At 31.4% G+C, this 14,713-nt stretch overlaps 1 protein-coding gene across 4 annotated transcripts in view; it reads left to right on the top strand.

Moving 5' to 3' along the window:
* The window catches only part of Dach1 (dachshund family transcription factor 1), a 388,734-nt gene that overhangs the window by 270,045 nt on the left and 103,976 nt on the right, over positions 1-14,713 (top strand). For all 4 annotated transcript variants that reach the window (XM_087192876.1, XM_087192877.1, XM_087192879.1 and 1 more), the window contains 2 exons: positions 5,906-6,041; positions 9,413-9,547. In XM_087192876.1, the coding sequence (XP_087049002.1) occupies positions 5,906-6,041; positions 9,413-9,547 (271 nt within the window). The remainder of the gene's footprint in view (positions 1-5,905; positions 6,042-9,412; positions 9,548-14,713) is intronic.

The following is a 14,713-nucleotide window of genomic DNA, read 5'->3' as shown; positions in this document are numbered from 1 at the left end:
ACTCCTCCTGTCTTTTCCACATAAACTATTTTAGGATAACTGAATAGCTCAGTTCAGAAACATTACAGCCATAGAAATCTTCTGGCAAATAAGTAAGGAATGGTAACATCACCATATCATGAATCTCAATGGAGTGATGAATGTAGTGATGAATGTAATGTATGATTATGACTGGTGACTGGAATCATAAAAGGCAACCAAGCAGACACTATACTTTCCTGATTAAAGCAAGTGGCATCATCTATGAGGTGGTCTTGCTCCAAAATCAACTTGAATCTAGGCTCCAGTCCTAACTATAAAAGAAATTCTGGTGACGGATGAACATAGAGATGAATTAACCCATCAAGGAAACTGCAGTTGAGAGGTTTCTAGTGAGACTTTTAAGAACATACCCTGTGCCTTACTAGATGACCAATTGGCTGGAAATATTTGCCATGCAGAGAGAGATGGCCAGGCCAGAGCTTACCTTTTCCCCCTCCATTTCTTTCTCTACCTTCTTCCTTTGGTTGTGGGAAAGGAAGCAGTCCTACCTTTTAACATACTAGTACTTATGATTACTGCACATGATTGAATTTAACTCTTGAGTCAAGATTATGTTTTGCAGTCAAAGGCAACTTTACATTACCAAGTAGTATCCTGAAAAGTTACAGGCACCTGAGTTATATCACACAAATGTGAAGGAAATGTAGTCCCTTTCTACTATTGAATATGTTCAGAAAGACAATTGGAAAATAAAGTTAAGTTGTTTAATATACTCCTGGAGTCTACTAAATTCACATTTATTAAAACAGTATTTCTTGAGTTTCATCATCAAAACAAATTTAAAAAGCATTGACATGGTCCTTGCAACCTTAGTTTAGGACTTTGAACGATGGAGTTTTTATGATAGTGGTTGCCTGCTCTTAAATTAGATACATGTATGTAGGCATCATTCATTATGTTTCTTAAAAATATCTTTAAGCATTTTCCTGAATCTGGAGTCCCAATTCTACTATTAGCACATTTTTCCCAGAGAAAGGGAATTTGAGTGTCCCAGTAAATCAGTGTAAAGAATTCAACACTTCACTGACATTTTCCAGTCCATTATGTACTCCAAGAAGAAAATAATTTTTGTCACTTTTGTTTACTTACATATAAATAGAGCCTAGAACCCTGCCTGGCTTGTTGTAGGTATTCAGTAAATATTTATTGAATGAATGAATTAAAATCTGAACTGTTCTAAAGCACAGGAGTTTTGATTATATATAAATAAAGTACTAGTCAGCTTAAACCTTGCAAATTAAGGAGTAATGTCAAGATAACTTATTTAATGCTAGAATTATCAGTCTTCATATTTCTATATCATATCCAGTGAGGGAATCTCTGAATGAAATACTGATAACAGTAAAGAGAATTAAAATGAAAAAGCAAGATAAATTAAAGCTAAATAAAATTATCCTTTAGAGCAATGAGTTGTTAAAATAAGAAGATAGATTAAGTTGATAAACTACAATACATATATTTGTGATAGAAAGGAGGCAGCTGAGATACTGAAGATTTGAAGTGTTTAATTACTTGTGTGTAATACTAAATGGTTTATATTTTTATTTTTGAATTTTAGAGTATACTGTTTTTTAATTCCACTTTGGTTCTGAATTATCCTAGAGATGAATACTTCTCGTTCTTCCCAGCATCAATAAATGCAGCTTTCCCTTTATTGTTTATTCTGTTACCATTAATTTATTAGTATGACCTTTTTTCAGTGTAAGAGTACTCCTCTTAAATTTTCATTTATTATTGTGGCGAGTTTTATAAAGATGGAACATTGAAAAATATTGTGTTTTATTGATTGGTGGAGTTGATGCAGGACTATAAAGCAGTGTGTTGAAGTATTAAATTAAATTCTTCCTCTCTGTTCTACTTCAAGACCATCTTGGAGGTTAAAGGGTATTACACAAATGAAATGATAAATTCAGTTTACACAGTTTCCCTATAGATATTGAAGTACTTCTTTCTTATTATGTCTGAATAAAACTCATTATCTATTTTGTTTCACTAATAATTATGAGATTCTCTCCTAAGCAATTCTTTAATGTCTCCATTATTTTCCATCTTATAGAATACTCTGGAAAGGCAGACATATAAATATGATAAAAGAATTAAGCTGTTAAATTAATTTATTGTGCAAGAATGTATTCAAATCTTACTTGCTCAATGGATTTTACTTTAATGAAATTCTTCAAAGAACAATGCATCATGTTCCAAAGATTGAAATTATACATTAAATGAAATGACTGAATATGTTGTATCAATTTATAGAAAGTTTCAATTGAATAATTAAGCTTTTAAATCATGAAATTTGCATAAATTAAAATATTTATTTAAATAAAAGTGTTAAGTATTGTTTTTGTACTTTGTTCTTAAATGTATAACAACAATTAATTACTAATTCCAAAGCTAATACTACAATTGTATCAATTTTTCCTAAGAGTTAAACTGTGCTTTTAAAATGTATTTTACATTAAGATTTTAATATATTTTTACTTAGTTTATTATGTGATTTTTAGAGTATTTTGAATGTATAAAAGAATAAGTGAATAATTCATGAATTAAAGGAATCACCACAGGAAACTTTGACAATTAAATATATTGGCTCATGTAACCTTTTTTTATACTTATGTGGAAAATGTTAAGATAGACAAAGAATTCCTTTTAATGGCAGAACCATTGTTGCTAGGGTCTTATGCATTAAATATTTAAGTTTTTATGACATAAATACCTCAGAAAAAAACATTCTCATGCTTTCTATTAGCAGTACAGAAATTTATTATGATGGGAAAATAATCAGGTTAGTGAAATGATTTTAGAGATTTCAAAATATTTTAATCTGCACATTTTACGGTTGCCTGATATTTTTCTTTAATGTCTTCTACTCTATCGAATATTTGATATGCCATAAATTTCCTGAATAAGCTTGTTTTAAATTATAAGGTTTGGAGTATATGTGAGTTTTCTCCCTCTGGTTTTCTTTCTTCTTCTCCTAGTCAATGATCATCTCAGTCTTTCAAATTAAAATTTCACAGGAATTTCATTGAGAAATATATGTATCTTGTATTTATCTAAATATTAATCAATTTTGCTACTTGCAGAAAACAGTGCTCTTAATTTTTAATATGTTATCAATTAAGGTATAGGGCTGGTGCTATGTATAATGATAACACATGTACTTTGGGAATCTTTTATTATCTATCCAAACGCTCCTAAAGTTCAGTAGGTTATAATTTTAACATTTTAATATATACATTGCACCTTTCTAGAGAACTGTTCAGTTGACATCCCCTACCTTTTTTCTTTACAGTATTGTTGGATCATGAAAATCTTTTGTCATGCTTTCTTATAGGATTATTTTTTATCCTGTTGGAAAATCATTTTATGACATGGCTTTTGGAAGAGGGCTTAGCCTTTCTGCTTATTTTCATTTATTTGTCAGACTTCACAGAAAAGAAGTCTCAGGGTATTTGTTGAAAATTTTTAATGATAATGTACAGCACTGAAAAAGTTATAGCATATATGATTTTTATTACACGCTAGCCATCTGCAGAATCTTCAGAAAGTCTGGGCACCACCTGACATAGAGTACTATCTTAGTTTCCTAGGGCCACTGTGACACAGAACCACAATCTGGGTGGATTAAAACAATAAAAATTTATTCTGGCACATTTCTCCAATCTAGAAGTCTAAAATCAAGATATCAGGCAGACCATTCTCCCTCTGAGATCCTGGGTAGAATCCCTCCTTGCCTCTCCGTATTTCTGGTATTGGCTGGCAATCTTTGACCTTCCTCACCTGGCTGCTATATAACTCCGATATTTGCCTCCATCTTTACATGGCTTTGGAGCTAAAGTCTTAAGGCAAAGAGCCCATTGGAGATTAGAACTGCAAAATGTCTATTCTGGGGACACAATTCAGCTGTGACACTTGTGAACCAGAATCGCTAAGTGGGAAGCCCAGGAACAGGCTACTTAGGACCTTTGTCGTGACCCCGAGGTGCAGTAGAATCCTGAATCATCATGGAACTCATGGAAATGCTGTGAGCAATGATGTGCATTGTCACCTTTCTCATTGGCTGTACAGAGCTTTGAGTTTCTGCTTTGTTTTTCGTATTAAGTAAACCATTTTTATTTTTGAAACATTAACCCCCCCACAGGCCAATTATATTTTAGAACTTTTTTCTTTTTCAATTTTTAATATTTGTATATTTTACCCTTTTAAGCAATAGTGCACTTACTATATTTTATTTGGAGCCTTACCCTTACATTTTAAAAATGTATTAGTTATTGTAAAGAAAATTCATCAAGGCCTATGTCTTTAATACATGAAAGTATAAATATCTTGTTGCTCAAAGAAGAAATATTAACAATGCATACATTAATTGTTAATCTGTAACTCCATTTATAATAGCTCATCAGAGGCATTTATATACTGTGCTTGCATGTTACTTTTTTTGCAAAGGTCTGGAACTTAGGAGTAGTTTGGTATGATGTATGTGTGTTTACATACAATAGTACCAGGATATATGAAACCAATTTTCCCTAAACACAATTAATACATATTTCCTGAGTTTTCTCTTAATACATTTGTTAGGTTCAAATGGAGAAGAAGGGTCATAACTATTCTGAAAATTATTTGAATCAATGAAAATTTCTACAATTTTAAATAATAATCTGTTTGTATGATGCTTCAAATTGTGACTGTCTGAGTAAGTCCAAAGCAATATCATAATGAAATAATTATTAACAACTACTCTGGTGGTACTGATAGTATTATGAGTATTATGTATGGTATTCATGGAGTGTCACATTGATAGTTCGTGTGCTGTGATCTCCAGATGCTTGCTAAAACAGGAAACCATATTTTAAAATTTCTTCAAACAAATAAGTATCTAAAACTTAATCCTACTTTGTTCTGTTTGCTCTTCATTGTCTATAGGTTCTTTTTTTTTTCTTTTTCTTTTTCTTTTTTATTAAATTCTTTTATTGGTACATTGTAGGTATACAACACAATTACATTTCTCATTGGGAATTGTACCTTTATATAATGCATCTTGGTTCTTATTTTTTCCCCATTCCTAGCCCTCCCTTCACCCCCTCCACCCTTCCCTATTTACAAAGACTTTATTTCCATTTTTTCAATTTCTCATCATTTTTCCTTTCCCTTCAGTATAATGATATATACATCACAGGGTTTGATATAGATTCAGGGAGCTAATGTAAGGATAAGTACCCAATGTATGCTATCTAGTTATTATTAGTAGTAAAGAAACCTCTTCTATATACCTAGGAGTAGGATTGTTCATCTACCTAGTAATATGTTAATTACATTAGACCTTTTTCATTGGGAATAGGATAATGCACTGGCCCAGAGTAAGAGAATATTTTTGTCCCATATCAATACTTACCAAAGAGCCTTTAAGAAGTAACTCTGATGCAAAATAGGAAGAAAAGTTCCAAAGGGGTAGCGGTAGTGGGAGGGGCAGGGGAAAAGAAAGAAGGGAAAGGAAAAATGTCTATAGGTTCTTCATGGATGCTTTTGGTTGTCTTCTTCAAGCTCACTTTTTCTCCAGAGGAGATCAATTGCCACCATGACTACAGTGAAACTGACCTGTAGAACATAGTTTCATAGGCATTCCTTCCCTATTTTACAAACAAAAATTTTAGTCTTTCAGATGATGAATGCATTGAAGAATTCAAGTTAGCTGAAGTTGAGGTTTTGCTCAAAATAAAAGATGTCTTTTAGTACAGTTAAATGCTAGTGAATGTTTCATTCTCTTCACATTTCTTACTGTATTTAAGAAAAATCAAGATTTGTTAAGTCATGACCTACTGAATTCGCCTCATGTCTTCTTCCTCCCTTCCCCATGGTGCAGGAGCGCGTTCCTGATAGTCCCTCGCCAGCCCCCTCTCTGGAGGAGGGTCGCAGGCCCGGCAGCCACCCGTCTTCACACCGCAGCAGCAGCGTGTCCAGCTCCCCCGCAAGGACCGAGAGCTCTTCTGACAGAATCCGTAGGTCTCACACTTGTCCTTGTCACCGATTTAGACTTTATTAGGTGCAGCTGGCTTTTCTAATCAAAATGCCCTCGTTCCAAATAGAACTCTGCAGCAATAGCCATCTCTCAAAATTATGTTTCCCAGTTTGGAATATCGTGAAGTATGATACGACATTAACAGGTTCTCATAGAAACTTCCCGTCTTTGATTCTACACATACAGAATTGAGCTACGAAACAGTTAGAAAATGTAAATAATCTTCTGGATTATTTTCTGAAGTAAACAGCCTGTTCTCAAAAATCTGTCTGAAGATATGGTTTATTGATTATTCAACTTTATTCCTTCAATCCCATCTCTTCATTTTTGTAATTACTAATTTTTAAAATTCATCATTGCATTAATGAAGATTTCCACAAGGAAGAATAAAAGAAATCAAAATCAAGACAGTAGATTAAAACAATAAATAGACAGGTAGATATACATATGCCAAGTCATTCACATGATCAATGAATTGAAAAATTTTATACTGGCTAAATTTTAGAATTTGGCCAATCATAATACATATTGCTATATGTTACTAAAAACTTAAAAGGTGTGTTTTATTTCATCACATTTTTTACATTTATCTTGGTCCCCATGGACAAAAAAATTAAGAGTAAATTTAAGAAATTACTTAATAGACAATTGTTCATTGTGTCTGAATAAGAATTGAACTTTTTTTCCCATCAAAATGACTTCATTAAAAAAGATTAGTGTGGTAGACAAAACTGATATATATTATATTACTTTTAGAGAATATTTATTACCTTACAAAATCAAATTCATAGTATGAATTTTAGCTAATTACACAAAATTTATTGGAGTTAGTTTGTTGTTGAGAGTATTTCCAACAGAAAACATTTTTTGAGAGTGTCTAACTAGGTTGTAAAAGAATGTTTGAAAAAGGCAAAAATCCTTAATCTGGATGCTATTGAGTATCAGAATAAAGTGTGAAGAAGTGTGTATAATAAAATTATAAATAAAAGGTCAATTCGTAGCAATTAAATAGTTATACATAAAACTAAATATAAATATTTGATTTGGCCTGTCAAAAATTTATTTCTTTAATTTAATTAAACTGTGGTAACTTGTTATGATACAAATATATCATTTGGTAATCATCCTCAAACCATTGATAACTTTCTTAGTTGGTAAAATTCAGCTCCCAATACCTCAAAAGTCTTGTAGTAATTACTATCTGTATGCTTTTATGATATACTGACACTGGGATCAGAAATCTAATAATGAACATTGGTGTCATTTCTAATGTCTCTATAAGATACTGACATTGAATTGGTGCTGTCCTCCTAAAGAAAGAAAAATATTTGTTTTCCTAATAATTGAAAGGAAGCAAGGGGCAGCTTGAGGATGATTTGCAAGAATTTTGTTATATATTCATATTATTTTATTAATGTTCATTTTCTGTATTCTTGATATAAACAGATTTTTTTTGTGTGTTGTTGGAGTACCCTAATTGTTGAAATGGAAATATAAGCAAGTATACACACAGATAAGAATGCACATGTGTATATTCACATATATACACATTTCTTTTTAATGAATAATTAACAATAATTTTAGATTAACAGATTTCCAACTTTAACACACACAATTCTTATGTACTCGCCATCCAGACTCACCCAATCAATCCATAGATCAATCATTAGTCAATCAGTATATGATAAAGATATCTCTATCAGGGAAATTGCTACTAGCGCCTCACATTTTGGACATAAAGCTTCTTTGCTTCAAATATTTCCTTGTTTATATTCTACAAGCAAGATATTTAATTTCCATAATGATAAAATAATGATTAAAATTTAAAAATTAACATTATTGTAACATTGTTACCTAAACTTTAGACTTCATTCAAATTTAACGAATTTTCCCATTAATATTTTTAATAAAAAGATTATTTTCTTTCTAATTTCAAAAGCTGATTCATCATGACCCAGTGCTATTAGTTGTCATATTTCCTTAGTTTCCTTTAACTAAAGAAGTTGGAACAGATCCTAAGTCTTTTATTTTCAGTACCTTAGTATTTTTGATGAGTATAGGCATTTATTTTGTAGAATGTTCCTGAGCTTGGATTTTTTTTTAGTCCTCATGATTAGCTTTAGCTTATGCATTTTTGTCAGGGTTAACACAGCCATGATAGGGTATCTTTGAAGTGAAACGTTTCAAGAAATGATTTTTGTATTACGGATAATAAATTTATCATTTTGTTAAGGTGATGACTACCAGTTTTCTTTACTACAATGCTACCTTTTTTTTTTTTTGTACCGGGGATAGAACTCTAGTCCTTGCGCTTGCGCAACAGGCAGTGAAACCACTGAGCTAAGTCCCCGGCCCTACAGTGTTACTTTTTTAATATTTGAAGACATTAGACATCTTGTGAGGAAACATCCTAAGACTACATATGTATTATTTCATTTATCAAACTTTCATGTACTAGTTTAAGAATTATCATTGATCCTTGAAGCAATTATTACTAGTTGTGGTTGCCAAATGGAAATTCTTAAAATTTAAATAAATATTTACTTTCCAAAGAAAGTAAGGTTTATGTAATTATTCTTTCTTTTAAATTTGTGCAGAAAACCAAGACTTTCATGGACAGTTCATTAAGTTGAATTTATTGATGAATTTGTAAAAGTCATAAATGTTTAATCAACTCAGCAATAATGGTGTTTTACAATTTCAAAAGTAACGTTACTATTAACAGTTTACAAAAGCAATTATTGTTTTTATTTATTCAGCCATCTAGTAGGAATTTATTGATCACCTTTATTTTCAAGTTTAATTTCAAAAGCAATTTTAGAGGAATATTTGACACCTTCTATACTTTGCGTTCTGTTGACTAGAATAGAGTAAGAATATTGAAACCATACTGGATTGCCTTAACCAGCGGAAAACTCTATTTACCGTTTAAGATCACTAGAATGTATTTATTAAATTTTAACTTCGTAAAGAGCATTGTAATGCTTAGATTGTACCTGCTGTAGAATTAAGAAGTTATTTACTGAGGAGAGAATTTGATGGTCTAGATTAAAAGATTTAGTATTTCACTGGTAATGGTTGTAGTAATATAGCTATCATAATTATTCTAACCATTAAAATATTTTATTCTACGTGACACAAAATAAAGTGGTGGTGTTTTTGATATTTTCTTATTAAGATTATCACAGTTATCAATTATTATAGGATAATGATAATTTTAAGGGTAAGTTAGAATTTTAAAATTAGACCATTTATATTTTATTTATTTTTGAATCTAAAAGACTATGATTGAACTGTTTGAACCTTTTGTTTTTTGATGTTTTTGTGCTTGTTTTGTTTTGGAATTAACAGCTGTCCATCAGAATGGGTTGTCCATGAACCAGGTGCTGATGGGTTTATCACCAAATGTGCTCCCTGGACCAAAGGAGGGAGATTTGGCTGGTCATGACATGGCACATGAGTCAAAGAGGATGCATATTGAAAAAGGTAATTATGATTACATGGCCTTTTATTCCCGTTCAATATATCAACTAGATCATAATCACAGAATGAAATATAGCTCTGCATCATAAAAAATAAAATTGCATAAACATTTTTAAATGTGTTAAGTATTAATAAATAAGTCTGTTCAACAAAAAAGAAGCTTGAATGAAGACCTTCTGCTTTTCAGCTTTTCTCTTGTGATACAGTAGGTGTCAATTTGTTTCTCAGCACGTTTAAAAAGAGAAATGTTTGTCTTAATTGTTATCTCTGAGTTTCTAAAGGTCTGCTATTTGTCCTTCTCAATGAGTTGGAGCCATTGTTATTTTACTTTGAATGAGAATGATAGGATAACAATACATAAAAGATTATTATAAGTCTTTTTAAAAATAAATATACATTTTTATTAGACCCATAAGGAAATATAAATCAGTCTTATCAGTGAGTGGACTAATAGTTGTTTCAAAAGTATATGTAACAAATAACAAAGCCCAAGATTAGGCAAATCTGTTTCCTATTTATACAATATTTTGTTACTATCAACTTAACCCTTTTCCACAACCTAAGCTCTTTTATGTATATTTTCACCCTATATTTTTGAAGTAATTTTAGGAAGAAATTAAAATATTAGTACGTATATTTGAAATTTATGCTAAAAGACATAAATACATGTTTTCAAATTACAGGTATTCAATTGTGAGAATGGGAGCCTCTCTACCTTTTTATTTTAAAATAATATTTACACATATTATAAATAGAGATTGGGTTCTCTGCTTGTCTTTTCCAATATAAATATCAAATAATTATGCTATGAATAAGAATTATTTCTTTGGGGCCAGGTATATAGTTCTGTTAGTAGAGCACTTGCCTAACGTGAGCAAGACCCTGAGTTCAATGGTTAGCACCGCAAACAACAAAAATGTTACTTATTTGAAACCATGCTTATACAAAGGACACAACTAATCAACTGTCAAATAGGGTATTTAAAAGACTTGGGTATTTAAATAATTAATCAACAGGAATAAATGTTTGAAGAGAGATTAAGGAGGAACAATCATCCTCCATAAAAAAATCTACACACAAAAATGTAAAAATGCTTTCATAAAGCATTTTTGCCTTCAATATGAAGCTAGCTTTGCTAAATCTCTTAGGGAGAAAGAATACAGTATTTCTACAAATTATATTATCTACATTATGGAATGTCAGTGACATGCCTTCTTAGGTATTAGGATGTTAAAATGTAGACATAATTGAGAAATAAAAGCCTTAAGGAACTTACCTCATTACTTAAATTTTGGTATCAAGATATTACCAAGCTAAGTATATACTATGTGCAGTGCATCACTAAGCCAACTGGTTTCTAAATTTCTAGTTGTAATTTTTTCATGAGCTTTACTTTCAACAATAAGAAAAATGTTATATATTCTATCCCTTTTGTATTTAGTCAAAAAACTATACTGCAGTATTACAAAAATTAGTGAAGTGATAAAATTTTGCAGGAGTTAGAAAGTTTTAAGTAATATTTAAGTGTAATTCACTGTATATGTTAAGCAGTCATTTCCATGAAGTTCAGCAAAAGAATAAATCCCTGCAGAAAATTATGAGCAACATTTTTCTGCAGGTTCTTGTGGATCCTATTTTTCTAGTTAACCATGATTTGCATGTGAGGGAAGTTAATTGGGGATATACAAAGGATGTCAGAATATTAGGGTTGAATTATTTTTCAGAACTTTGATGGAGAAGGGCTAGGAGTAAACTGCAAAAGTCAAGGGATAGTAGTGCAGAGAACATCACAGACAACCAGTGCCATTGCTGGAACAATGAATCCTAGAATTTTTGGTAAACAACTTTGAACAACCATATGCTAGAGCTTGAATTGAGCTATAATTTTTATAACTATTTTTTGTTCATGGGTCATGAGTTCAATTTATCTATCTTGTCATATATTTGTTTCTATTATCATAAATTTACATAAAAAAGAAAATACTAAGTTAGTCTAAGTGTCCTGTATTTTTTCTTATGTCCCTGACCACAAAGTTTCGTTACAGTCATTCTGTGCCCAGTTCTTTTGAAGTTGTTTCTTCATCAGTGCATGCCCACCAGTAGACTGTGAGCTTGCAGTCACCCAAGTATTGTGTTTTCTGTAAATAGCAATCTAGGAGTACATATCACTCTGGGCTGAATAACTAAGGGTTCTAACAGAGGAGAGTTAAAATATATGAAGATTACATTATTTACAGTTAATAGCAAGGCAATTGGTAGAAGTATTCGACTTTAAGGAGGTATATTTATATGAAGTATAGTACCACATTCTGATGATGCATAAATATATATGTACTATATTAATAATAATACCAGGAATCAAACTTGCAACCTTGTGTTTTCAAGGCAGGCACTGAAACCACATAGCCAAATCCCCGATCCTATCACATAAGGATTTTGTAAATGGTTTTGTTGTCAGAGCAAAGGCTTTGACTGGAGTTCAATCATTTTCCAGTATTTTAACATATATTTTATAAAGGAAAATAAATTGTTAACTTTTTTTAGAAACGTAAAGCTATCATCAATTTCAAATGTAAATATGTAATCATGGAAATTTAACATGAAAAGTAAGTTAGTTGCTTAACAAGTAATAGGAATATACTACTGTTGCAGTCATCCCAAATGTAAGCAGAAATACTTTTAAGATTATAAGCTTCAATTAAAATCAGGAGATTGCCACAGATGTGGGCCTAGAATAACTCTGACACTGCACATATTATGTCTTTTAAAAATGACCTTAATGTCTTCCAACTTTTCTAAACATCCTGAGTTCTCTAGAGCTTTCTGGGATTAAAAGCATTGCTAATATTTTCCCTCAGTCTAGATATAATGGAATAGGCAGCAATAATTGATATTTAAATTATATTTCTTGAAGCTCTGCCTCTCTGTTTATTCTACACGTATTTGTCCATTGATGCTAATTTATAGTGTTACTCTCTTGTGCATAATTTGTTTTTACTTTCCCTTAAATTGCTGCTACTTTCCACACATTTTGGTGCATATTTCTTAAATTGCCTGTAATTTTCCATGTGCATATTTTTTTTGTTTGTTTGTTTTTGTTCTTTTGATACAGGGTCTCACTCTGTAGTTCATGCTGATCTTGAACTCACTATGTAGCCCAGGCTGGCCTTGAACTGATGGCAATCCTTCTACCTCAGCTTTCCGAGTACTGGAATTACAGACACACACCACCACACCTGTCTGGCACATGTTTTAATTATAGAATTTATCTTATTTTTAACTTACAAAAAAATTAAATGTCTTTTAGAGATAAGTCTGTAATATTACATTTGCCTAATTATAGAAAATAAGTATTTTTTATTGGGACTAGTAATTGAATACCTACTGCGTTTAGTGTCTTTCAATCTAATGTTAAGTATTCCAATATGGACATGGTGATGCAGGCTTGTAATCTCAGAAATCTGGGAGACTGAGGCAGGAGGATTCCAAATTCTAGTCCAAATGGGCAACTTAGCAAGACCATGTCTCAAACTAAAAAATATAAAAGAGATTGTAGCTCAATATGAAGGTTATGAGTTTAGTCCCCAGTGGAACAAAACAAAAAGTGATATAATTAATTAGTAAAAATTAATTGAAAACCAATTATATGAAAGAAACCAAATGAAGTGCAAAAAATATTTTCTCTCCTTTCTTTGGTATAATTTTACAGATTATTTTTCTTAATATGTATCTTAAGTTCCCCATAGTTAAGACTTTTCCCTTTCTTTGTTTTCATAAGAAATACGATTAGTCCCAAAGCATAGAAGTTTAGAAGCAAGACTAAATTGAAAAGAGGTAGGAAATTCAAGGCATTTCTTCAGGTCATAAAAAATTTCTTTTGTGACATATTCTGCTTGTTGAGCATTGCTCAAGATTTCCAGTGTTTGACATCCTTCTATAAATTATTTTCATTTGGTACACTAAAGTGGATAATGGAGCACTAAAGGCCTCAATGTAGAGATCAAATTGGCCATTTTGGATTTTCCTCTTTTGTTAATAATTTATTCTTAAAATCCACTCTTGTGAACCATTTTTTTTAAAAGATGATAATGCCATCACTTTTGTCAAGTTTGTGAGAAAATCTTTTAAAAATATATCCTTTGTGTATTTTGTATTATTGAAAAATTCTGGCCAGATTTGTTGCTGTATACCTATAATGCCAGCACTCTGGGAGGCTGAGGAAGGAGGATTGAAAGTTTGAATTTAGCCTAGGAAACTTAACGACTTAATGAGACCCTGTCTCAGATTTGAGAGAAGGAGGGAGGGAGAGAAAAAAGGAGGGAGGGTGGCAAGGGGGGGGATAGAGAAAGCCTTGGGTTCAATCCTTGGTACTGCAACAACAACAACAACAACAACAGTAATAATAATAATGATTTTAACTTTACTCAAAGTAGAATTGAGTCTTCACTAATGACTTTTAAAAAATTCTAGATCAACATTACACTAAATAATAGTAAATGTTACATACAAATATCTCTGAACTCATTAGTATTTCATGTGACTACAAAGATGTGCATTGACTGAAAGTCATTTTTCATTAATTTTCAGTGCTTTGATAATATTAACATTCATTCTAAGGCCATGATTATTTTCAGTTTTAAAATTCTCTAATATGCAACTTCTTTTTCACTTATAGCTTTTAAATATAATTTTTCTTTGCCTATCTCAAGATGTCTTGTAAAACATGCTCCCTTCATATTACTGAGTCATGTAACTTTAAAGCCTTTTCATTGTTGAGCCTTGTGAGGCAAAGGTGTTGAGCTCAATGCCAATACTTTAAATTCTGTGCTGTGTAACATGGACAGCAACACATTTCCAGCTCTCTAAGCTCTCTCTAAAGTAGATGGTAAATTTCATTTGCCATGGCATAGCTTGGGTGAAGCTTTCTTAAAATATTATTTTGTTATTATAACACGTATTATAATTTCTAGAAGATGAGTTTGTAGCAATACTTCAGTGATAATTTAAGAAAACCTTCACTGTGCAATTCTTATAACAACACCTTAATTATGGACAATTTTATAATGTATAGCTTTTTTTTTTATCCAAGGCACTTTGATGACTGCACATGAACTTCTATGTTTCTAAAACATTCTCTGTCCTTTACAAGATGACTTGTGTTTCTTTCCT

This window comes from Heterocephalus glaber, unplaced genomic scaffold, assembly GCF_053883595.1.
Source record: "Heterocephalus glaber isolate CG9 unplaced genomic scaffold, H.glaber_assembly_v1.0 deba00001577, whole genome shotgun sequence".
NCBI lineage: Eukaryota > Metazoa > Chordata > Mammalia > Rodentia > Bathyergidae > Heterocephalus > Heterocephalus glaber.
Note: the sequence above shows the minus strand (reverse complement) of the source record. Positions and strands in the feature narration are given on the sequence as shown.